This window comes from Nannobrachium achirus (assembly GCF_963921795.1).
Source record: "Nannobrachium achirus genome assembly, chromosome: 4".
In the NCBI taxonomy this organism is placed as follows: Eukaryota; Metazoa; Chordata; class Actinopteri; order Myctophiformes; family Myctophidae; genus Nannobrachium; species Nannobrachium achirus.
The window spans coordinates 48142192-48168704 of record NC_137813.1 but is presented as its reverse complement, the minus strand read 5'-3'; the positions used below and the strand labels follow the sequence as shown (position 1 = coordinate 48168704).

The following is a 26513-nucleotide window of genomic DNA, read 5'->3' as shown; positions in this document are numbered from 1 at the left end:
GCAATTCATTATTATTAAATGAACTACATACTGTAGCACCTTTCTCCAAAGCACTTTACAATGTATTTCACACCCACCCATACACTCCCTGACGGCAGAGGAAACTATCTATGCCAGTGTTTCTCAACCTTTTCAGGCCGCGACCCCCAAAAGAATCATATTTTAACTGGGGACCCCCCACCCTGACGAGCACAAAGAGTTGAGGAATTACATTTTGATAACTCGGTTCTATTGTGAAAATAGCAGATCTACATGCACACAACGCGAGGCGTCTAACATTTGGCAATTTATCATTTTAGAGGTATTAAAAATGCCTTAAATTGTCACTTTAGAAATGTGCATAAACCCTCTATAGTCTATACACTTCAACTGTTGGTTTGTTTACTGTTGAGTGAGGAAAACAATGTTGCACATTAAGCCAATCATCTGGGGACCCCTCAAAATAATTTGGTGACCCCCCTGGGGGTCCCGACCCACAGATTGAGAACCACTGATCTATGCAACCTGCTCATCTGGAGCTGTTAGGGGTTCAGGGCCTTGCTCAAGGACACTTCGACAGCCAGGACCAACCTGGGAACCTTCAGGTTCTAAGACAGCCGCTCTTAGGGATAGGACGATAAGCGATATTATCGTTTATTGTGATAAAGAACACTCACGATAATCGTGGAGATTTCATTTATCGTGATATCGTCCTTTGTCATGCACTGGGATCAAATCACCTTTTATTTGCCGAGCTGCAAATCCGGTACCATTTAAACACTCTATTGGTAAAACGTACTTATAATATACATACTTGACACAGTCTTTTTTTCACTCTCTACCAAATCTACCAAATCGTTCTACAAGCTCACAACGCTTCGCATTGCGACACGTTGTGAGCTTGTAGATCTGCTATTTTTTGGCAAATGTTCCGCCCCTGGATAATGGATGTTGGGGATATTTAGATTATCGCGATGATATCGTAAATCACGATTTCTTTGGTCACAATAATTATTCATGATATCAAATGTTGATTGTTGATTAACGTAAACATATTTTTATTCAGACAGTAATGGAGATTTCTTATTAATGCATCCGTTCGGAACAGTTAAAGATGTTCCCGTTTCTTTTCATATTTCTGCTCCAAGTATTTGTTTCAGGTTTTCATTTATGTATATTGTTTATGTCTCTAGAAACAGCTCAGAGCTCTGCTTTTGTACATGTTGTTTTTCAAAGCAACATTGGTTTTGGTTCCCCCTAATCCATATACAAACTATTCAAGATGACCACATCCAGATTAACAGTGCTCTAAATGGGATTACATATCACAATGTAGGCTAGCTTTGTAAAGAACAACATACAGTGTAGCCGGCATGGGGTCATGTTAAGTGCTTTTTATTTAAAGAGACGGAAAACAGCACATTAAAACAAAGATAATATATCTTCCTTTTACTTTAAACAGCCAGTCATCAAACCCATTATAAATAAACTATTAAATATTATGATCACATTATTCACAAAAACACTGTGGATATTTTGAACACGTTTTAAATAATAAAAATACTAAATAAAAGAATAATAATGTAAATAAAAGTTTAAAAGTAAAGAATGTTCAGAGTTCTTCTTAATTTATTGCGAGGCCAGTATTTTGCTTTTAAGAAGTTAACCTCACGTCTGTCTTTGGTTTGCTGTAGTTCGGTAAGGAAGATTTCCTCCTGTGCCAATCTGTACTCCCGCTCTTTGGGTTTCTCATTTAAGAAGTGATTTATAGGCATCATCATCTTTGTTTGGCAAAAGAACGCTTCTGAGCTCCTGTGGCTTCTCTCCTCAATAACAGGGCCGTGATCCAGAATAAATGTTTCCTCTGCATATAGGAGCCACTGGCTCGCATTCCTCCAACATTGCAGGCTCGCCGCCCCCTACAACACCTTGAGTCCCTTGCAGAGCTTGCAAGTTTTCACCTCCAATAATGTCAAGAAGCCCATATGTGTAATCACCTCTCCTGAAGGGCTGGCTCGCCTATTGCTTCAGCATGGTTCTTTATTGACTTGCCCTTCAGATTCTTCCATCTACACTATAGTTCTCCCACTCCATGGTCATCGTATGGCCAGATACCATGGCATTCACATTCCAGGTGATTTCAACCCAAATGTATCGTTTCTTTTTGCTACAGCCGTTACTTCTGCACCCTTAGTGCAATTAAATTGATCTACTATTGAGGCAAAAGCACCAAAAACCTGCCAGCATGTGCGTGGGTTTATGCAGCAAGTGAAATTAGCGCCCCTTTTGAGTCCATGGTTCCACCACTTTGGTGTAGTGAACATAAAGTTTATAGGCCCTAGGCATGATTGATTTAATTGAACACAAGCCAAAGCACATCAGCTAATGGATGTTTAATGGCTGTGTGTTTGAAACGACCAATTACACCGCCATCTTATTCAGTCTTTCTCAGTGGAGAGGCACTGACATGTGGGTATTGTTCAATAGCATGCATTCTGGTAGGAGTAGGACTTTTAATTCATTGCAAAATATGAATAAATACATGTATATACACTATACATCAGGGGTCTTCGACGTTTTCAGGCCAAGGACCCCTTAGTTGAGAGAGAGATGAAGCAGGGACCCCCACAATCTGTTCATAGATTCCGTATAGGTTCATCATTTGACAGCACAATCATCAGTGTATTTTGTATTAATTTAATTCCGTTTTCAGATATTTAACCACTTGAACCTTCAATACTTACTAAACTTGACCTTTCACTCTGTACTTAGTCTGCTCTTTTTCCCCTCTACACCAAACCTCTTTGCCAAAAATAGCCGATCTACAAGCTCACAACGCCTCGCAGCAGCGGGCATTGCGAGCTTGTAGATCTGCTATTCTTGGCTACAGTTCTCAGAATATGGACACTAGGGTTCAAGTTGTTAATATAAAAAGGATCGGGAGATTTGGAGGAGTAACTCCTGTAGTAACTCTGAGGACCCCCTGTTGAAGACCCCTGCTATACATGATACAAATGTTGTATTTTTTTTTTATTAAATGTTATTTACTGTAAATCCACAGGATCAGCGTTAGTCCTTGATTTTCTTTTGATCAACGGCATCCCAATCCTACTTAAACATTTTGAACAACACAGGTTTGATCCAGATCAAGAACAAGACAGGATTACGTGATGTTGTTTGGATAGCATGTAGTTTAGACAGATGGATGGTAGGTTTGATGTTTACCTGTTATGCTGGTTTCTTTGAAGCGGCTTGCTTTGCACTCAACTTGCGTGACCGTTTACCCTGTTGTTTTTTGACTGGGGTTCATCTGATGTAAATCGCTCTGGAGTGTCTGCTCAATGCCTAAATTGTAAATTCTGATCTAATCTGACTTCGGAATGACTTTTTTGCAAGATTTGATCCAATCAAAATTCAATCAGATTAGAGTTCTGAACTACTGGACCCCGCATTTATTTAGTCCTTTTTGATCCATTTTTCACTTGTGATCTGGCATTGTAAGTTGAGTTTGGATTGAGTATACCTGATGCGTTTATTTACTCTTTTTTTTTTAAGAATGAAGAAACGTGGGTTATAAATTCAGCAGGTGACACTTTGAAACCCCCCGAGGGACCTTGAGACTCAGCCTCAAAGACAAAAAGGAGAGAAAAAATACCAAACAATGACACATCAAGGAGGAGAATGGGAATGAATATGAATGTAATATCGTCGTTGTCGCGTGGAAACCTTGTACGTCCGAAACTGTTCGTTTTGTATTTATCATTTTAAAACTGATCTAAACGAGTGAAAATAGCCGATCTACAAGCACACAACGCCTCGCACCGCGAGGCGTTGTGTGCTTGTAGATCTGCTGTTTTCACTAGTTTTGTGTGATGGTCTTATGATGAAGCAGGGCTTTGCTTTACCAAAAAAAACATACATTTGAAACTCGGAGATACAAGGTTTCTGCCCGACAGTGACGATGTACAGTATAAATCAAACGGCCCAATACCTGAAACTGGTATGCGTGCCTATGTGTGCTTGTGAGTAATTCACGCTAAATTCAAGTCATTAAATATAGTTGTTTTTAATTTGAAAAAAGACTTAGGTTTAATTATTCTGCAGATGAAAACATGTACAGCATAACATCGGTATGACCCTGTTTATTCCGCCGGGAACGGTGAAACTCAACAATCAAAGCTTATTACAGGAACTCGGGCAGCGCGGGGGAAAAACGAAGACGATGCCAATTAAAAAATATGCGCCTTGTCAGTTATGACTGTTGGATCGTCTCACATCTTAAGCCCCGCACATCACGATACAATTGAATTACTATAGCACACGTTCACATTGGAACAGCTTGGGAGGGAATAGAGGCAGTTCCAAAAGGAGCCTGGCAAAAAAAAAGAAATAAAAAAAAAAAAAAGAAAAGAACTCTTTAAAGAGGCAGTGTTGTTTATTCACGGGGTTCTTCATATACTTGGAGTTCAGCCAGAACGCTGCGACGGCAAAACAAAAAAGAAAGTAAAAATAAAGCACGATTTCAGATAGGGCCACGATAAAAGAATACCTATCTGTCGGGCAGAAACCTCTTATCTCCAAATTTCAAATTTGTACGTTTTTTCGCGAAGTAAAGCCTTGCTTCATCATACTAGGCCATCGCACAAAAGTAGTGAAAACAGCTCATCTACAAGCACACAACGCCTCGCGCAGCGAGGCGTTGTGTGCTTGTATTTTGGCTTTTTTCACTCGTTTAAATCATTTCAAAAACGATAAATACAAAACAAAAGGTTTTGTACATACATGGTTTCCACCCGACAACAATTTACTGTATAAATATAAAAAAATAAAAAGGTCTGCCTGAATTAGCTTCACATCATGGGCCGCCACCTTATACATGTACACTAATAATGTGCACGGAAATGGAACACACATAATATATTTGATCACATATACACGCTCGTACCTGGTGCTCCGGGGAGGGGTGTGTGATTGGGAGGGTGGAGGGGGGGTCTGGTTTGAGACCAGATTCAGGGAGAGATCACTGATTGAGGGCAGCGAATCGATGGCTGGCCCGCGGGGCTCACCGTGGAGCAGCCCAGTGAGCGATGGTGTTGCATTTAATCGCCGTCTCTGTTTGTCTCAATTATACTACATAATGGTTCCTATCACCTGGGCTAACGCCGCCGTGCTCGGGAAATGCTGTGCGCAGTGGAAAAAAAAGAAGGGAAAAAAAAGTGGGGGGGGGGGGGTATCTAAAGTAAAGGCGGGTATTAATAACGCACGCGGGGAGGCTGAGGCGAGGGTGTGCGCCGCGGCTAGGTAGCGGTGATGGATGGTCAGCCTCCCTGTAAGAACTCGCTCGTAAACACTTGGTTATATTGAGTAGATGCGCAGTCGAGATATGAGGTCAGTCTGTGTTTCTTTTTTCCTTTATTCATTTCTCCCTTCGTTCCTTCTGTGTGTGCGTGTGTGTGTGTGTGTGTGTGTGTGTGTGTGTGTGGGTGTGTGCGTGTGCGTGTGCGCGTGTGCGTGTGCGTGTGCGTGCGTGCAGATGTGGGGGGACCCGCGGACCCCATCGCCCCCTCCATCATCGTCTCCCCCAGGAACACCAGTGTGACTGTAGGACGGACTGAGGCCGTCATGGAGTGCATCGCCAACGCCAGGTGTGTGGCTCTCTCTCTCACTCACACCAGCACACATACACATGCACACGCACACCAGGGGCGTCAATTGGGTATGGCAGGGGTATGCAGCTGCCATACCCTGGGTCCAGGGGGGAAATAAAAGTTTAATATCTCTTTGTCTATCTGTGCTGGTTATTATGTTGTTAAATTACAGTAAAATAACTACAAATGCAACATTTTACAAAATGGTCACTTTAACTCATCCCCTGCTTATGTCGAGTTTGACGAGCTATAGTTATGGGTCCACTCTGCTTATGACGAATATGACGAGTTATCAATTAGCTTTAATAACTATAAAACAAAAAAGTATGATCGCCGATTCGCCGTCCATAGCGCTCTCTGGACCCGCCCTATTCACAAAAAACGGATCTGGATGTTCCAGAACGGAAATGGGGGGGCGGGACAACGACGCCTGTATCCTGTCTGCCGAAATGTCATCCGGTTCAATGTTGTGCAACACCAGCGTGGCGCTCCGTCGGTTTCGCTTTGAGCGATGGAAGGCTGTAGTGCTTTGTTGCTTACCCTGCCTGGATCGTATTGTGAATGCAATCGGTGAACCATCGCGCAATGGATTCGCGCGCGCGCCCACGTTAAAGGTAGGCAAAATCCTGGCGGTGTGGACCATTAGAAGGGTCTTAAAAATAGCGGTGGGTGAGTTTAACAAGGTAATCATATTCTCCACACTTGTATTCTACCCATCTTGACAAAATGGTATATTCTTTCTGCAGGTTCCGCAGGTCAGCTGCACAGGTGCAATGCATTATTGTTAATTGTGGCACGTTTACTAATATGCCAAGTTTAGCTGCACTTGAACAACCATTCCAGGCTGCCATATCCAGCCCAAGAAACTGTAGAAACGGGAAAAAAAAATGTACTTCTTAAAAAAATGTATCATGCCTGTTGCTAAGGTATGGCAACATGACAGACACCAGTCATGTTGCCATACAGGTCTGTGAAAGTAAATACTCAAGTAAAGTACAAATACCTCAACATTGTAAATGGTAAACGTACTTAGATACATTACACCACTGGCCATTTTTATCTTTGACAATTTTAAATCCTAACCCAAGCGGTTGATTTATACTTGGCTGCACACCGGTATCGCATAACAAAGATAGCTGAGCTCACAATGTGCTATGAGCATATAGACCGGCAATTTCAGGTGGGTGACAATGATTCACATCTGAGTATAAACCAAGCATAACTCTAACTTATGCCTGATTCACACTTGGACCCCCGCATAATCTGCACCATATCTAACTCTATCCCATAAACCTATTGTAACCTCTACAAATGCCTAATCCTATCCTAACCCTACCCTGAATCTTAGCCTAACACCACAAATCTTTTTTTGCCAATAAAAACAACCATTTCTCATGTTTTTTGTTACATCTGTACATTTTGTGATAATTTTATACCTTTGATATTCCTGTTCTTGTAAAAAAAGAAAAGGAAAATCTACAATAAACAAAATATACATTTCTCTTGACATTTAACCTCACAATGTCTGTTTCTCAAATTGTAAAATACACACACACACACACACGCACGCACGCACGCACGCACGCACGCACACACACACACACACACACACACACACACACACACACACACACACACACACACACACACACACACACACACACACACACACACACACACACACACACACACACACACGTGAGACACAGATTCTCACAGGCAACAACCACCCCACCGCTGACATTTCCTATCACGTGAACCTTGATATCTTTTGTTTAAATGTGATAGGAAGACGCGTCGCATACGGTACATACATCGCTCACCTCGCTCCGCGCTGCCATTTGAGCCGTAGATTCAAGGTTTCCTCCCGTGCTCTCTCACCTGCTCTTCACCCCTTGTCCTGAATGCCCACCATTATCTCCCATTCAAAGACTTAATCAGAATGACAGAATCTATTCCGTCACTCCCTCAGCGAGCCACAACCTTGAAACAGCATAGAAATCTGTATTAAGCCATTTGGTCCGGGTACGCATTATTGCGTATCATTTCATGCTTTAGCTATTCAAAAATAGCAGATTGCGAGCTTGTAGATCTGCTATTTTTGAAAAGATATTTTGACCCGATTCTATAAGTGTCTTCTGAATCCTTCGAAGGTTTTTTTTTTAAAAGATGTTTCTATGTCGGCGGTGCTCAAACTTTTTCATGTGAAGGACCCCCAAAATGATACGTATTTGGCCCTGGACCCCCATCTCAAAGTATTGTATCAGGGACCCCCCAGAAGCAAATATTTGAGTCACAAATGTTCGCTTTAAAAATATATATCCACCTGTTTCCGCAAGACTTTACTGTAGCATTATCTGCAGGACACTTCCGGTTAACAGCAGACATACAAGCTCACGTCGCGTTGCAGATGCAACCGTTGTGAGCTTGTAGATCACACTCGGCTGCGACGCCGGAAATGCCGCTCGCCTTCGCAATGCACGATGGGATGTTGGAAAGTTGTGGATATATTCAAAGATTTGCACAAATCTTTGTGATTTTTCAAAAATAGCAGATCTACAAGCTCGCAGCGCGGCACTCGGTGCCGCGCTGCGAGCTTGTATATCTGCTATTTTTCAACAGTTAAAGCATCCAATAATTCTAGGGCCTAAACGGCTTAAAAGCCACGCTCGCATTTCATTCTCTCCCTCTCCCTCTCTGTCTCCGTCTCTCCGCTCTCTCTTTTTCACCTCCCCTCCTCTCCTCCAGGCCTCTTGTCAAGATGAGTATTACTTGGAGGAAAGATGGAGTGGTGGTCAGCGCGGGGATCCGGGACTTTGGCCGTAGACTGGTGATCAGCCTGCCGTCGGTGAAGGACAGCGGCTTCTATGAGTGCCAGGCGTCGCTGCGCAGCAGCAGCGTCCCGCCGGTCACCGCCGGCGCCTACTTACACGTTCTGGGTAAATAACCTCCAATCCACACTTCTCAGCCTCACACACACACACTGCCCTAACTCAGTGTCAGGAGGAGAGTGATACGGTTTGTAGTAGTGCTAAGACCTGGAGAGTGGCTGTGCAGTGGGTTCGCTCGAATAGTTTTTTTTTAAACCCTAAAGCAGGGGTGGTTCTCAAAACTTTTTTTGTGCCAAGGACTTCTAAGTTGATATATTTGACAGCGGACGCCCGATCTGAAAATGTTTTGTGCTAAGTATACCCAGAAGAAAAGATTCTAAATTATTCTAAACTTTCCTTTCAAAAATAGCAGATGTACAAGCTCCCAGCGCGGCGCAAAGTCACACGCGGTGAGCTTGTAGGTCTGCTATTTTTGAATAGCCAACATATAAATGGAAAAAGTGGTTAAAATGACTGTGATGCTGTATTAACTAGTGTGGCTGGGGACCCCCCTGGAACCTACCGCAAGGACCCCACTTCTTCCACTGACACATGTCCATTCCATCATATCAGGGAGGACACTAAAGCCTCTATCAGAGTCCAGGGTGAAGCGCTATTCACTTCACCGCGGTGTAGTTTTCTAGCTATCACCTAAAAATACATAACAAAGCCTAGGTGATAGCTAGGAAACTACAACGCGGTGAAGTGAATAGCTCTTCACCCTGGACTCTGATATAGGCTTTACTGTACTGGTTGACAATGTCAATAAAGTATTTGGAAGCAGGTGGATTGGACACCACCATTTTAGTTGTAGTAGTTGAAATGTTGAAATGACCTCTCTCCTTCATCAGGAGAGGGAAGCAGGAGACAAAACATACTTTGTAGTGTTAATATCACACAATAAGCCTTTGCCTCCTTCCTAGAAAGCTATAAGAAAGAGCTATTTTCTTTCCTACAGAGCTACGGAATTCTTTCTTAACTCTCCCCACGCTTTGAACGTTAACGTTCGCCCCATTTTTTACAGAACCTCGATGCCAATACGGCGCTCGTTCGGTTCGTTCGTCTGATGACTGTAAGCTGATGAGGGGTCGCGCGCCCGTGTACTGTAAACACATTTTCCGCGGTGATGGTGTAAAAAATCCATTATGCGTTACATCAACGGAGAACAATTCACTTCCTTGTTGATTTCCTCTGGCCCGGAGGCTCTGTAGCCAGTGACTGCTCTGAATGTACGGCAACACATAGCAGGACAATTCACATTCATTCTCGCATGAGGCCGCCCTCTGCTGCCTGGCAGACCAAAGTGCACTATTGCACAATCAAAAAAAATAAAAAAAAATAAAAAAATGTCTGTCTGTCTATCTACTATAACGTCGCAAAGGTAAGCCGCTTTTTGATGGCGCCAGACCCAATAAATAAATAAATAATCTGGCAGTAGGAGAGTTAATAAACCCATATAGGTCCCATTGGAAATGTGTGGTGGGAACTCATGGTGGGGGGTAGCTCTGGTCCATAGCGTTAGTGGAGTTCTCCCTAACGCTATGTTCCTCTACCTCCGTATTCCTTTGGCAAAACCGGAAAACACCGCCGTCTGGTCCGAAAATTACAAAAACTGTTTCGCCCCTCACCAAACCAAAGGTATCAGTGGACAGTTGAAAGCTTACTCTACAGTCTTCAACCAGGAAAAGTGTCTCCGTCAGGTGGATTATTTTTCATTTTGCCCTAGAAATGTATTTTAAGCATGTGGTGGGGGGCCCTGCAGTAGAGTAAGCTTTCAACTGTCCACTGATACCTTTGGTTTGGTGAGGGCTGAGGGGCAAAACAGTTTTTGTTATTTTCGGACCAGACGGCGGGGTTTTCCGGTTTTGCCAAGGAATATGGAGGTAGAGGAACATACAGTAGCATTATATCTCCACTAACGCTATGGACCAGAGCTAGGTGGGGGGTAACGTCTGGGTTGGCAAACACCTCCATAGCAGTAGATCACAGAGCCATGGATATTTATAGTGAGTTTGTTCAGCGTGGCTCTGCAGGTGTCTAGCTGAGGATCAGTGTATATTGTCACTGTCGGGCAGAAACCTCGTATCTCCCAAGTTTCAAATTTGTAATTTTTTTTGCAAAGTAAAGCACTGCTTCATCACACAAGGCCTTCGCACAAAAAAAGTGAAAACAGCCGATCTACAAGCACACAACGCCTCGCGGTGCGAGGTGTTGTGTGCTTGTAGATCGTCTGTTTTCACTAGTCTAGATCATTTTTAAAATGATAAATACAAAACCAACGGTTTTGGACATACAAGGTTTCCACCCGACAACGATATACTCTATAATGTCTGTGTGTCTGAGTCCAATTTCTTGTGCACACTGCAGGCCACAGAAGTAGCTTTCCCCACATATTATTATATGTTTAACTTTAACTTCATAATGGAAGTCAACGGAACACTGATGGGGCTGAAACCAATGCCCAAATTTGGAGTCATACATACCGGTACATGACTGACATATGTCATAGACCAGGGGTCTTCAACGTTTTCAGGCCAAGGACCCCTTAGCTGAGAGAGAGATGAAGCAGGGACCCCCACTACATATCGTATAAAATTGTGTTGCAGATTTTCATCCGTTTCTTATACAGCTTAGACTTGTTTGACAGCACAGTATCATCTGTGTAATGTGTATCTTCAGACATTCAACCACTTGAACTGTCAACCTACTAGTCTGCTCTTCTTTCCCTCTATTGCGAGGCGTTGTGAGCTTGTAGATCAGCTATTTTTTGGCTAATGTTCCACTAGAATAGGGACGCTAGGGTTCCAGTGATAAAAACATGATCCTATCACACAACGATTTGGCGGCCCCCCTGTAGTAACTCTGAGGACCTCCTAGGGGTCCCGGACCCCCTGTTGAAGACCTCTGTCATAGACGATTGACATCATAGATAGATGACTGATGTCATAATGCCGGGCCACATGAAGTCTGAGCTCCACCGTGACCCCATGTGCATCAAACATCCACATCAAACGCTTTGATAATCTTCTAAATGTGCATTTCACCATTAGATATTTGTCTGGTGCTTTTATCCAGAGAGTGTATTAACCACGGCTGCAACATCAGAGGGAGGAGGAAAAGAAAAAGCAGGGATAATGGTGAGTGTAGCAAGTGTTTTACGAAATGTTTGTTTTGTTTTGTTGTTTCTTCCCACAGAACATCCTTTGTTCGTCAAAGAACCCCCAACTCACATCAGCGCGGAAATGGAGAAGGTGGTGGACATCCCCTGTCAGGCACGAGGTCAGAGGTGTTTTTATATTGTTTGTTTGATGCTGTGAGGTGGCTTTTTCTCATGTGTGTGTGAGAGAGAGAGAGAGAGAGAGAGAGAGAGAGATAGTCATTGTCTGGCAAAAACCTCATATCTCCAAGTTTCAAATTTGCAAGTTTTTTCGTAAATTAAGCCCTGCCTCATCATATAAGACTGTCACACAAGACTAGAGAAAATAGCAGATCTACAGATCTATTCTAAGGCGTTCCCAAGACAAAAAAAATATTATAGTAAATTTACCCCCATTGATTCTGGATGGGGAACCGGATGCATGGGCCTGAATGGGGACCCAAATGCAAGGCACTGGATGGGGAAACAATGGGGGTAAATGTACTATAATCAATTCTTTTTGTCTTAGGAATGGGACAAATACAAAAAAATATGATTGAACTCAAGTCTCCATGGCGTGAAAGAAAGTCATTTTGGAAAGTCATTTTGGGGGTGAACTACTCCTTTAAATAAAATTTAAAATGACGAATACAAAAGGCACTTAAGGCACAGATGCACGTGCGCCGCGCACATACACCATACATATCGTCACTCTCGGGCAGAGACCTCGTATCTCCAAGTTTCAAATGTGTTAATTTTTTTCGCAAAGCAAAGCCCTGCTTCATCATACAAGGCCCTCGCACAAAAGTAGTGAAAACAGCAGATCTACAAGCACACAACGCCTCGCGGTGCGAGGCGTTGTGTGCTTGTAGATCGGCTGTTTTCACTAGTTTAAAACGATAAATACAAAACAAACGGTTTTGGACATACAAGGTTTCCACCCGACAACAACGAAAAAGCAGCTTCTCCCGCCTCTCCTTGCTGTACTCCAGGTACACCTCAGCCGGACATCGTGTGGTACAAAGACGCGGTGCCCATCAGTCCGGTGAAGATCCCCAGGTACAGAGTGCTGGTCGGAGGGAGCCTGCAGATCAACGGCCTGCTGCCAGACGACACCGGCATGTTCCAGTGCTTCGCCCGCAACCTGGCAGGAGAGATTCAGACCAACACCTACCTGGCTGTCACCAGTACGTCAACACAGGGGCGTCACAGGGGGGGGGGGGGAGTGGGACTGAGGGGGGGAGTGGGACTGAGGCCCAAGGTGGAGGGGCCCTAGTAACTTTAGCTATTGAAAAATAGCAGATATACAAGCTCACAACGCGGCACCGAGTGCCGCGCTGCGAGCTTGTAGATCTGCTATTTTTCGTGAAAATGTGTCCCTGGAACTAAATATTTTGAGATGGGGGGGTCCGTGACCAAATACATATCATCTTGGGGGTCCTTGACATGAAAAAGTTTGAGCACCACTGACATGGAAACATAGGTTTCTTGCACACATTTTCAAATGTTTTCAAAAATAGCAGATCTACAAGCTCGCAGCGCGGCACTCGGTGCCGCGCTGCGAGCTTGTATATCTGCTATTTTTCAATAGTTAACATTCATGGGGGGCCCACAGTGAATCCTTGTACCCAGGGCCCAGAATTTGGTGTGACGCCCCTGCGTCAACATAACTGTACCTTTTAAATGTGCTTTCCATAAAGAAACAGCCCAGTCTGCTAGCTTCTGTTCTGCTCTGTCACCATGGATTAAAGTTCTCAGTCGCCGCGACTGATTTCAATCAGTTGGATTCCATAGAAGCCAGCATGTCTTGATTGTCTTCTAGGAATTTGGTTCTCAAAATGGGGGACCCCCAAGCGTCCTTGAGGGAGTTCCAGGGGGTCCCCAGCTAAATGATATTTATCAACCAAATTGACCCATATGTGTCTGTAACTCTGAGAGTGTACCAAATCCATTTGTACACTCTCTGAGTTTAATTAACATTGATTTGACAATATAACCTGTGAATTGGGGTCTCAGAGATAGAAATACCATTAAATGGGGGTCCGTAGCCTAATGCATGTCAAACTGGGGGTCCTTGAGATTAAAATGGTTAAGAAAGACTGCTAAAGCCATACATATCTCTCAAATGGGGGTCCGCGGGCTAATAAGTGTCAATTTAGGGGTCCTTGACATGAACAAGTTTGAGAACCACTGTTCTAGGAAATCATGTTGCCCGCCAGAAATAGCCGATCCATAAGCTCACAACACCTCGCAGTACAACGTGTTGCGAGCTTGTGAGGCTATTTTCGGTCATTTGTTATTTTGAGATTAAATAGTATTTGAAGTGGTCAAACATGAATGGTCTCAGACATTTCAATACAAGCAAAGGTTACAGGCTCAATCTGCAATTTGTTCAGCTGTTTGGCTGTGTGTAGAACAGCAAGAGCATAGGTTTAGAATGATAACGCTAAAACATGTTTCTCAAATAACAGATGGGGACTTGGCCTACCAAAAAAATTTTCAGTCATGCTTTGTTCCATCTGTTCTGCAGAGGCGTCAATTGGATATGGCTGGGTATGGCAGGTGCCACACCTTGGCTACAGGGGAAACAAATACAATGTACTTCTTAAAATAAATTCATCGCGCCTGTTGCTAAGGTATGGCAACGTGACTGGTGTCTTGCATGCACGCCTTCGCGCGCGTGCAAGACACCAGTCATGTTGCCATACCTTAGCTTTTGCTGAACTGACGCCACTGCTGTTTTGTTCTGTTCTGTTCTCCTGTCCTCTCCCTTCCTTTTCGTATTAATTCTTCTCTATACGTCCTCTTTTCTTTTCTTCTGTTCTCGTCACTTTCTCCTCCTGTTCCCCTATCTCGTCCTCCCCTTGCCCACCAGCGCCCGCCGTCGTCTATCTCTTTCCCTTAACGGTGACAGGTTTGTCACCTCAAACGCAGGGGCAATTATGGGGCTATTTTGCACGGGAGAATGGAAGCGAGAGAGGAGAGCCAAAGCAAGGAATGTCATCTCCTCCGTGCCATCTTGGCGAACGAGACCTGGCAGAGGGGGCCCCTTCGTTAACGTCTTATATGGCTCTATTAAGCTCCGAGCCATTGTCTGCTTTGTGTGAGAGAAAATCTATTCATGTCTCATTATCGGCTCTGATTGCGTGTGTCGTGCGTGATTGTGTGTGTGCGTGCGTGCGTGCACGTGTGTGTGTGTGTGTGTGTGTGTGTGTGTGAATGACCTCCTCTTCTCCAGGTATCGCTCCCAACATCACTGCCGGGCCGGCAGACAGCGCGGTGATTGACGGCATGTCAGTCATTCTCCACTGCGAGACCTCCGGAGCCCCGCGGCCAGCCATCACCTGGCAGAAAGGTGGGTCGGATCGTAGCGCGCGGGGGTGGGGGGCAGCCGGGGCGTCACGTTATTAGAGCACATTGCGGTCCTGTCAGAGAGAGGAATTTAGAGACAAAATGGCAGCCGTTTCCTGGAAAATGAGGGATTTCTTTTTCTGTCTTTTTTATTTTTTCCCTCCTCCCTCCCCACCTCTCTCTTTCTCCAAAGCAGGTTAGACTTGCACGGAGCACACTCTCTCTCTCTCCCAGGGCGTTTCTCTAAAGGGATAATAACAGAAAGCTGTGATTTTTCTCTGCCACGCTCAAAAGCTAAATTCATGCCGGTGTTGTGCGCCGAGAATGTCAGATCTTCGAGATCATAGCGCGTTGCGACGCTTTGTAGATCTGTTCATTTTGTGTCTTTTTTTTATTTTTATTTTTATATGTTTTAAGACTTTGTGGGGCTTTTCTGCGTTTATTCATAGTACAAGTACAGTATGTACTGTACACAGAAAACAGGGAAAGATGGGGAGTGACATGCAGCAAAGGTCGTCGGGATCGGACTCGAACCCGCGACACGCTGTCAGGCATCAGAGCCTATGTGGTATGCGCCTGGACCGCTAGGCCAGCGGGCGCCCCAATTTTGTGACATTTTGTGTCAGTGGGTTTTATGAATATTGAACCAATGAAAAGTATCAACAAGAGCTGGTGACTAAATAATAACTACCTTGGATCCATTGGAACACAGGTTAATTTTTTTCGCTTTGGACATATGAGATTTCCACCAGGCAGCGAAAACCTTGTATGTCCCAAACCGCTCCTTTTTTATAATTATTTTAAAAACGAGTTAAAGCAGTGAAAACAGCCGATCTACAAGCACACAACGCCTCGCATCGCGAGGCGTTGTGTGCTTGTATATCTGCTATTTTCACTACTTTTGTGCGACACTTTTGTATGATGAAGCAGGGCTTTAATTTACCAAAAATAACACGCAAATGTGAAACTTGGAGATACGAGGTTTCCACTAGACGGTGACTAAATGCTCTCCTCCCTCCTCCCTGCAGGGGAGCGTGTGCTGGCCAGTGGCTCGGTCCAGCTGCCCAGGTTCACCCTGCTGGAGTCGGGCAGCCTGCTGATCAGCCCGTCCCACCTGTCCGACGCTGGCACCTACACCTGCATGGCCAGTAACTCCAGGGGCATCGACGAGGCCGCCTCTGACCTGCTGGTCTGGGGTCAGTAGAACACACAAACCAGGTTTTATTGCCCACCGCAAAGTAAGGCGTATACATATTCATCGCGGCCTGAAGAAACAAAACAAAACTAAACCAAAAAATCACCACTATGAAAACAAGCCTAAAACCATTGAAAATGTCAAATTCATCTCAATGGAGAAAAAAAACTATTTTGTTTTCTCTCAGTACCTGGAGAAGTTTGCCCTTTTCGGTTCAGGTCTTATCATCATCAATAGTTTATGAATGCATGTACAGGGCAGTGGTGTAAAGTAACTTTACTTAAAAAGTACACTTTGGTATTTGTACTTTACTTGAGTATTTCCAATTTCCAATACTTTTTCTTCTACTCCACTACATCTCAGATCCAAATATTGTACTTTTACTCCACTACATTTATTTGAAAACTTTATTTACTAGTTACTTTGTAGATATAAATTATGATATTATAAAACATACATAAACCACTATAGCCCTATTTTATACTTTGGCAATTTGAAAATATCAGATCTACAAGCTCACAATGCGTCACATTGCGACGCATTGTGAGTTTGTAGATCTGCTAATGTGTACTTATATGTACTTTTACTTTTGGTACTTCAAGTACATTTTGATGCCAACACTTTTGTACTTTTACTCAAGTACATTTTGAATTACAGACTTTTACTTGTAACAGAGTACTTTTACAGTTTGCAGTATTGATACTTTTACTCAAGTAAAGAAATTGATTACTTTTTCCACCACTGGTACAGGGTAAGCTATACTATTTTTTTGGTGATTTGCACCACAGGCTCTCTGCACCATACGATCCGAGCAATGTGAGAAAAAAAGAAAAATAAAGAAAGGGGGAGGGGGAGAAAACCCTCCACTAGTGTAGCATGGATCAGGCAACAAAGCTCGACAAAGCTGGGAGTGAATCCAGAGTAAACTCGGCGGCCTCAGTTCAATCAGCCGTTCAAACAAGAGACTCTGATGTGTGACCTTGCTGTGTGTTCCGACAGCGCGGACCCGTATCACCAAGCCCCCCCAGGACCAGAGCGTCATCAAAGGAACCAAGGCTGTTATGACCTGCGGCGTGACCCATGATCCCAGCGTCACTGTCAAGTAAGGACCACTACTTGCCAACGCTGTAGTTTGTGTGTGTGTTTTTTTTTATACTTTCACCATTGTACACGATTAAAGGATTAAGTTGAAAGCTGACATAATTTTCTAACAATGCGGCCGCAATTTAAGCTGTCACACACATTTTCTTTTGAGGTAGGATTAATACACATAGGCGCCGGACCATGGACTGTTTGGGCTGGACTGCCACCCCACTTTTAGGCTATCGAGCTTTTTTTTCTTTTTTTTTCTGTATTTTTTCTCCTCGACCGGCGCGAGGGCAGTAGCCCCGCCCAGTGCGACCCCCAGTCACTCATGCTAATTGCTTCCAATACACAAGTCTGTCTGCTTACATGTTCAACCGGTTCTGAACTTCTGATGACGGCCAGCTAGGCTGCAGTGCATGGTAGCCTAAAGTAACAAATTAGCCTACATTATACTCAAGTAGCCTACTGTAAGTACAATTTTTAGGCTTTCTCAGAGGCAAATATTGTAGGCTACTTTTACTCCACTACAAATATTTGAAAACAGTTAAGTTACTTTGCAGATTTCGATTATTATAAAGGCATACATTAACCAGTTCAGTCTATATATTTAGACCATTAGAAATTAAAATACAAGATCACAATGCGATGCTTAGCTATAATTGTAAGCTTAGATCTGCTAAAATATTTGTATCTATGGTAGACCTACATTTTTTAAAACCTGTGAAATGGGACGTTCTGCAAATGACTACGTTTTATTTCTACAGTAGCTACATTTTGATACCAAAACGTCATTATGCAAGTATTTTGGACATGGGACTTCTAACAGAGTAGCCTATTTCTACTTTTACTTACTTAAGTAAAACATGTGAGTAGGTCTACTTTTCTTTTTTCTTCACTGACGGCCGGGCTGCAGCGTCGGCTCGGTCACTCTCTCTCTCTCCTCACTCAGTCGACTACGATGTAAAAGCAGTTCGTTCTAACTTTCACTATACAGTAGCTGGAATTTCCCTTACTTTATTCACATTTAAACTTAATGTATTTTCTCGAAAATACATTGAGCGCAGCAGAGCCCTCCTTTATGCCGAGATTACAGAAGGCATAACAAGGCATAGGCGTACAACATTGTAGGGCATAATAATTAATATTGAAATAAGAAAAGCAGGATAAAACAAGTTATGTATTGTGAAAAAGTTGAATTCAATTCTTAATCCAGAGCTATACTAACAATTTGTCATCTAACAACACATTGTGCTAGTGATTGTTGTGATAGTTATACTAAAGTCCGAGGTGTACGTTTGGTTACGGTTATGACGTCACCACCTGGCCACGCCCACATCACCGTCCCCTCACTATTTTACCACTGCCGGCGCCACTGTTAATACATCCCTCACTCTCTACCATCTTTTTTTTATTTTTTTTCTCTCAAATGACTTCTCAGCACTATACCCAATTTCGAAAAACAAGAGCCAGGAATGCCCAATGTTGTTCTTAACCACTTAAACGGTAGTGAGTTAGAATTGCACTTTGACCACTTCTTTTCTCTTTACACCAAATTTCTTTGCCGACCGAAAGGCTTGCGGATGCAGTCTTTGTTGCTTTAGATTTTAGCCACTTTAAACATTATTTTATGCTTCAAATGTTGAAAAAATAGCAGATATAAAGTACAAGCTCACAGCGCGGCACTCGGTGCTGCGCTGTGGAGCTTGTAGATCTGCTATTTTTGAAAAATGTGTGCAAGTCTTTGAATATTTTGACTGGATTCTATAAATGTCTTCTAAATCCTTCTTCTAAAGGAGTGGTTCTCAAACCTTTTCATGTCAGGGACCCCCAAAATGAAATGTATTTGGCCGCGGACCCCCATCTCAAAATATGTTGTTCCAGGGAACCCCAGAATCAGAGATTTGAGTTACAAAAGTATGTATTCAAAGATTCATAGATTTGCAAAAGAAAACTCATGATCTTTCAAAAATAGCAGACCTACTTAAAATAATTCCAGGTTTTGATTAGCCTGATCTGCCGCGCACAAGTGATCGCGACGCACGACGAACGGCGTGTGTGTGTGTCTCTGTCTGTGCCAGTGACTGCTTCCACACAGAACTACAACCAGAAACATGTAATCAACATTAACTTGGTGAAATCAGTGCGCGCGTGTGTGTGTGTGTGTGTGTGTGTGTGTGTGTGTGTGTGTGTGTGTGTGTGTGTGTGTGTGTGTGTGTGTGTGTGTGTGTGTGTGTGTGTGTGTGTGTGTGTGTGTGTGTGTGTGTGTGTGTGTGTCTGCCTGCCTGGTGTGTGAACTTCTTTTGATTCGTTGATCCATTGAGAGGCCCATAAAGAGACTTCATTTACTCAAAAAGAGACATTTTGATCCAAAGGGTGGCCTGTTTACAGACACAAACTGCACTCGGCTGGGCACAGCCATGTTTCTTTTCTGGGCCCACACTGTCATGTGACTAGATGATGTAAACATTGACGTCAATGATAATCCATCTGAGCAAAAACAACCCCCACCCGGCCCTTCAAAATAATAGCGACAGCCTACGGAGGAAGCGGCGCGGCACCAAGGCACCAAGCATCCCTTCAAATTAAAAGGCAGTAGTAGTGTTAATAAACCGGTGAAATCAGTGCGGGAGATCTCGCAGCGTTTTGCCCGGCTCCTAAGGTGACCTCTTATGGTCAATTTGAGGAATTAGCCCGTCCTCTCTTTCCTCTCCCCGGCGCCCCCCCCCCCCCCCAGACGTTCTGGACGCTGATGGAGTACAGGGTATTTGCATCTGTCTCAGAGGCTGTGGAGTGATGTCTGTGGAGCCCAGTGATTAGAGTGCCTGTCACCTGTGGGGCCCGGCTGGCATTGATCGGATCGCGGGGTAAACAGATGAATATGTAAACAGAGTAATAACTTCAGACAGCGCCTTTAATTAAACACAACACAGAAGAGATTAGCTGGAGAGGCCCAAACAGTCGCAATTAATCATCGGGAACTTCTGGTGTGCGTGCGTGCGTGTGTGCTTGCGTGTGTGTGTGCAGGGGCATCACAAGGGGGGGGGGGAGGAGTGGGACTGAGTTACTAAGGCTCAAGGTGGAGGGGCCTTAATTATTTTATACTTTAGATATTGAAAAATAGCAGATAAAAATTATACGAGCTCACAGCGCCGCGCTGCGAGCTCGTAGATCTGCTATTTTTGAAAAGTCGTGTAAATGTGTGCAAATCTTTGAATATATGTACTTTTTAAGCAAACATTTGTAACTCAAATTTTGCTTCTGGGGGGTCGCTGGAACTAAATATTTTGCGATGGGGGTCCGTGGCCAAATACATATAATTTTGGGGGTCCTTCACATGACAATATTTGAGCACCACTGACCTAGAAACATAGGTTTTTCAAACCTTAGAACCTTAGACTCCCCACAAATGTTCACGATTTTTCAAAAATAGCAGATCTACAAGCTCGGTGCCGCGCTGTGAGCTTGTATATCTGCTATTTTTCAATAGTTAAAGCACAAAATGGGAGTGAATCCTTGTACCCAGGGCCCAGACTTTGGTGTGACACCACTGTGTGTGTGTGTGTGTGTGTGTGTGTGTGTGTGTGTGTGTGTGTGTGTGTGTGTGTGTGTGTGTGTGTGTGTGTGTGTGTGTGTGTGTGTGTGTGTGTGTGTGTGTGTGTGTGTGTGTGTGTGTGTGCGTGCGCATTTGAGAGCGAGACAGACAGAGAGATGGAGACGCAGGGTGGTCAGGTGTCTTGACATGTATGATGTGTGTCAGTGTGTGAGAACGTGAGAGACACGGAACAGATTTTGCCTATTCATATCGTCGCGTTGCCGGCAGCCTCACAAACAACACTTTCCATATGGTATCAACACCTTCTGTGTTTTGTTGTCTGAACCGAGCGCAAAGGCACACTGTCACCGGGTGCCTGTCACAGCGTGTGCCCGCATGTCGTGTACGTGTCTGTCTGAGTTTATTATGCGCGCACACGATTGCTGAAGGTGCGCATGCCGTTGCATGCTCAGTATGTGTGTGTGTGTGTGTGTGTGTGTGTGTGTGTGTGTGTGTGTGTGTGTGTGTGTGTGTGTGTGTGTGTGTGTGTGTGTGTGTGTGTGTGTGTGTGTGTGTGTGTGTGTGTGTGTGTTTTTGTTTTGTATTTAGAACCATTTGGGGACTAAAACATGTTAGCACAGTCACATTCAGGGGACCTCGTACTTTGTGGGGACAAAATAGTAGGTCCCCACAAGGGTTAGGGTTAGGGGTTAGGTTTAGGGATAGAGGTTAGGGTAAGGCCACAGAAAATGAATGGAAGTCTATGTAATGTCCCCAAATGGTACTAAATACAAAACTGTGTGTGTGTGTGTGTGTGTGTGTGTGTGTGTGTGTGCGTGTGCGTGTGCGTGTGCGTGTGCGCGTGCGCGCGTGCGTGCGTGTACGCGTGCGTGCGTGTGCGTGTGTACTGTGCACCATGATAGAATAGTGGAACTCATAGCTAAGGAAATATCAACATATCATGCATCCTCAGTGAGAATGAATAAACATTCCTGTGTCATTCCATCCATATTTCGTCTCTGTGATATCCCAGACATCTTTGACAGCTAATGCACCAGATGTTGTTGTAGGTGATGAAGTCCATAGAAGTGTCCGTATTAGAGATATCCTGCACCTTTGACCCTAGCCTAGAGGAAGCTTTTATGACCGGACCACTCCTATAGGTACATACAGTACCATCTCAGAGCTGGGCTATAGGTGCAGACAGTTTGTTTTTATAGCCTAGGATATATACCCACAGACGTACCAAGCTGTTAGAAGGTTTCAACAACTTGGGATGCCCAAAAAGGCTGGCAAGGTATTGTGCTGTCTCTGCTATATTTGGCTGCCGCCACATGGTAGAGACCCTGTTACATATACCCATAGAATAGTGGTTTTCAAAGTGGATTCCAGGAACTTGATCTGTGGGTTCCTTTAGGGGTGTCTAAATTGACCCATACAAGTCTGTAACTCTGACAGTGTACAAATGGAACCAAATGAACCCTGACGGTTCCATTTGGTTCCATTTGTACACTGTCAGAGTTAAGGGGAGACCTTGAAATTTGAAAAGTTTGAGAAACACTGCCCTAGAGCACTGAGTGACATGCTTATTGTATCATGAAGACATTATGCCATGATTTTGTGAATGTAACCTTAACTGCACCTTTAATATTCGTGTCCTTGTATGCTCTCCTTAATGTGGCTATGAATAAATTGTTAAAATGTGTGTGCGTGTGTGTGCGTGCGTGTGTGTGTGTGTGTGCGTGCGTGCGTGCGTGCTACTACTCGTTCCCTAGGCACGTGTGGGACAAGAGCGGCTCGCTGATTGACGTGAGCGTGTCTCCGCGCCTGCGGCTGGATCCCGACGGGACGCTGCACATCTCCCAGACGTGGTCGGGCGACATCGGAACATACACCTGCAGGGTGACCTCGGTGGGGGGGAACGACTCCCGCAGCGCACACCTCCGAGTCAGGTCGCTCTCTCCCCTCCTCCGCCCACCTCACCCATCTGGCTCTCACTCTCATCACTTGTCTTGTAGGGGTGGGCGACAGTGTTGTTTTTGACAGCAAATTTTGATTTAGTTTTAGTCATAGTCTTTTTGAATAAAATGTAATTTACTTTTAGTCATAATTTAGTCACCTGAAAAGTATTAGTTTTAGTCTAATTTTAGTCGACTAAATATCATAAGATTTTAGGCGACTAAATCTACAGTTGATTTAGTCGACTAAAATGTATTTTGGCAGGCCTTGGCAGGCTCACAACGCGTCGCGCTGCGACACGTTGTGAGCTTGTAGATCGGCTATTTTCAGCACGCAACACCTGAGAGCAACCAAACATAAAATGACTCTCTTATCCACTAGTCCCTCCCCAACGTTTTAGTCTAGTTTTTATTTTGTTGACGAAATTGTCAACATATTTAGTCTTAGTTTTAGTCACCACAGCTTAGTTTTTGTTTAGTTTTTATTTAGTTTTCGTAAGTGAAAAAAACACAGTTGACAAATATTTTTCGTCATAGTTTTAGTCGACGAAATCAACACTGGTGGGTGATATGGTGATAATTATCGTGGAGACGATACAATGTCTCCACGATATGCCGTTTCAGAGATATCGTATATATCGTGATACAATTGAGGGAGCCTTGTAAAAAAATCTGTTTAATCGTTAATACAGAGATTCATTGCGGAATTAAATTTAAACCTGCATTTTGGTCTAAATCAGTAGTTCTCAAACTTTAAAATGTCAAGGTCTCCACTTAACTCTAACAGTATACTTTGTATACTGTCAGAGTTACATACTTGTAAAGTTCAATTTAGACCTCCCAAAAGGAACCCAGAGACTCTAGTTTTTGTCAAGTAACTTGAAAAATAACCATCAAAACCAACGTGAAAAAGAATCGTGATGAAATCGTGTATCGTGATACAGCTTGGGAAAATATCGTGATATTGTATTTTTCCATATCGCTCACCCCTATTGTCTTGTGTCTTGCTAGGTGGGATGGGACGATAAGCGATATTATCGTATATCGTGATCAAAAAACACTCACAATAATCGCACCGTGGAGATTTACATTTATCGTGAAATCGTCCTCCGTAATGCACTGGGATGAATTCACCTTTTATTTGCCGAGCTGCATGTCCGGTACCATTTGAACCCTCTATTGGTAAAACGTACTTATAATATACGTACTTGATATACCGTATTTTCCGGACTATAAGGCGCACTTAAAAGCCTTTAATTTTCTCAAAAAACTACAGTGCGCCTTACAGTCCAGTGCGCCTTATATATGGATCATTCATTGACATTGACATTCCCTTTAGCACAGCTCCATCTGTTGGATGCATAACGCAACGGTAGCGTCTATTATGTGCGCCTTATAGTCAGGTGCGCCTTATATATGAAAACAGTTTGAAAATAGACCATTCATTGACAGTGCGCCTTATAGTCAGGTGCGCCTTATAGTCCAGAAAATACTGTAGTCTTTTTTTTTCACTCTCTACCAAATCTCTTTGCCAAAAAATAGCCTTTGCGATGCGTTTTAAGCTTGTAGATCGGCTATTTTTTGGCAAATGTTCCATGGATGTTGGGGATATTTTCATTATCACGATAATATCATAAATCGGGATTTCTATGGTCACAATAATCGTGATATGAAATGTTCATATCGTTCCCATCCCTTCTTGCTAGGTTGGGGGTTGGGGGTGCCTGGGTTCATCAGTTCCTCTTGTAATCACTGAATCTGTTTCTAATGCTAACGACAGGCTGTCTGCTTTGCACAGCCTTATTGACTCAATATCTTCATTTTGTTTTCTTTTGCTTTGTTTATATCGGCGCTGTCGGGCAGAAACTCAAAAACACACGAAAGCATCAAAAGTAGCTGATCTGCAAGCTCAAAACGCGTCGCTTCGGGCCACATCTGCAGATCTGCTACTTTTTGCTACTTTTGAATTAGAATCCTGAAAAGTAACAGTTTTGGGACAGGTTTTTCCACCCCTGACTCTCGCTCACACGCATCAACATAATCCCACACACAGGCAGCTGCCCCACGCTCCAGAGAACCCGCTAGCCGCTCTGAGCGCCTCGGAGCGGAGAGCCATCAACCTGACGTGGGCCCAGGCGTTTGACGGCAACAGCCCCCTGATCCGCTACATCCTGGAGGTGTCGGAGAACAGTAAGTGCTCTGCTGTGGCCAGTGTGGCCACAGCATCCCCACTAGTTCACTCATCTGGCTCTCACTCTCAGGGACGTGCTGGGCCCCTGATTCAGCCCGGGAAAAAGAGTTGTAGAGAGAGAGCTCTCTCTATAGCGCTGCTGCTACTCAAAGATTTGCCATTTCAGATCACGACAAGTGACAAGCCAGTGGGCCAATTACATGAGTTATATTTCGTCATTGTCGGGTGGAAACCTTGTACGTCCAAAACCATTTTAAAAATGATTTAAACTAGTGAAAAAAGCCGATCTACAAGCACACAACGCCTCGCACCGCGAGGCGTTGTGTGCTTGTAGATCTGCTGTTTTCACTACTTTTGTGCGACGGCCTTGTATGATGAAGCAGGGCTTTGCTTTGCGAAAAAAATGTCTCCACAGCATCTCCACTAGTTCACTGCTGTGGTGGTGTCAGTTCAGCAAAAGCTAGGGTATGGCAAAAATGGGAGTCCTCATGTGCCGAAAAAAATCGGGTTTTGTCTGTTTTCCCCCCGGGTTTCTACGGTTTCTTGGGCTGGATATATGGCAGCCTGGAACGTTTTTTTCAAAAAAAACAGCAGTGGGAAAAAGTGTCTCACTTAAGTAGAAGTATCAATACAACATAAAGAAATATATATACTAGTAAAAGTCTGTTATTCAAAATTCTCTTCAATAGTACAAATGTTTTGGCATTGAAATATACTTAAAGTACCAAAACGTTCACAAGTTTGCAAAATGTGTTCAAATCTATGGACTAGGAATCTAAATAGCACAATCTACAAGCGCACAACGTGTCGCGATGCGTTATTTTCAAATAGTCCGAAGTGTATATACTTTAGGGCTGAAGCGACGAATTTATTTAACTAGTATGTTTAACTAGTGTAACTAGTAACTAAACATTTCAAATAATTGTAGTGGAGATGAATAAAAGTACAATATTTGCCTCTGAGATGTAGTAGAGTAGAAGTAAAAGTATTGAAATTTGGAAATGCTCCAGTAATGTAAAAGTACCGTAATTGCCAGACTATAAGCCACGGCTTTTTCCCCATGTTTTGAACCCTGCGGCTTATACAACGGTGCGGCTTATATATAGATTCTTACAGCTAGCGGCCACCAGGGGCGCTCTAGCGGGAAGCAGGAAGGACACGTGCGGCTTATAGTCAGGTGCGGCCTATATGTAAACATTTTGTTTTTTTGTTCTAAATTTAGATGGTGCTGCTTATATTCAGGTGCGGCTTATAGTCCAGCAATTACGGTACCTCAAAATGATACTTTAGTACAGTCCTTTAGTAGATGTATTTAGTTACTTTACACACCACTGGTTAATTGAGATGAGTCTCTCCAGCTCCTGGCATCACGCTGCGATGCACTCTGTGTGGAAGCTGTGCTTCTGGGTTCATGATACTGCTGAACGCTGTGAGATTCTCTTGAGGATGAAAGTGATCTCACAGTGACACAACCCTGCCTGTTCTGTTCTGTTTCTGTCTTTCATCTATCCATCCATCCATCCATCTTTCTTTCCATCCATCCATCCTTCCATCTTTCTTTCCATCC

At 43.7% G+C, this 26513-nt stretch overlaps 1 protein-coding gene across 1 annotated transcript in view; it reads left to right on the top strand.

The window, feature by feature from the left end:
• The window catches only part of LOC308283692 (protein sidekick-2-like), a gene marked incomplete at its 3' end in the record, with an annotated part of 114699 nt that overhangs the window by 21340 nt on the left and 66846 nt on the right, over window positions 1–26513 (top strand). Inside the window, exons 5-13 of the mRNA XM_080724159.1 lie at window positions 5513–5624; window positions 8376–8566; window positions 11693–11776; window positions 12626–12820; window positions 14872–14988; window positions 16013–16180; window positions 17179–17281; window positions 22573–22749; window positions 24809–24945. Of these exons, the coding sequence (XP_080580285.1) occupies window positions 5513–5624; window positions 8376–8566; window positions 11693–11776; window positions 12626–12820; window positions 14872–14988; window positions 16013–16180; window positions 17179–17281; window positions 22573–22749; window positions 24809–24945 (1284 nt within the window). The remainder of the gene's footprint in view (window positions 1–5512; window positions 5625–8375; window positions 8567–11692; window positions 11777–12625; window positions 12821–14871; window positions 14989–16012; window positions 16181–17178; window positions 17282–22572; window positions 22750–24808; window positions 24946–26513) is intronic.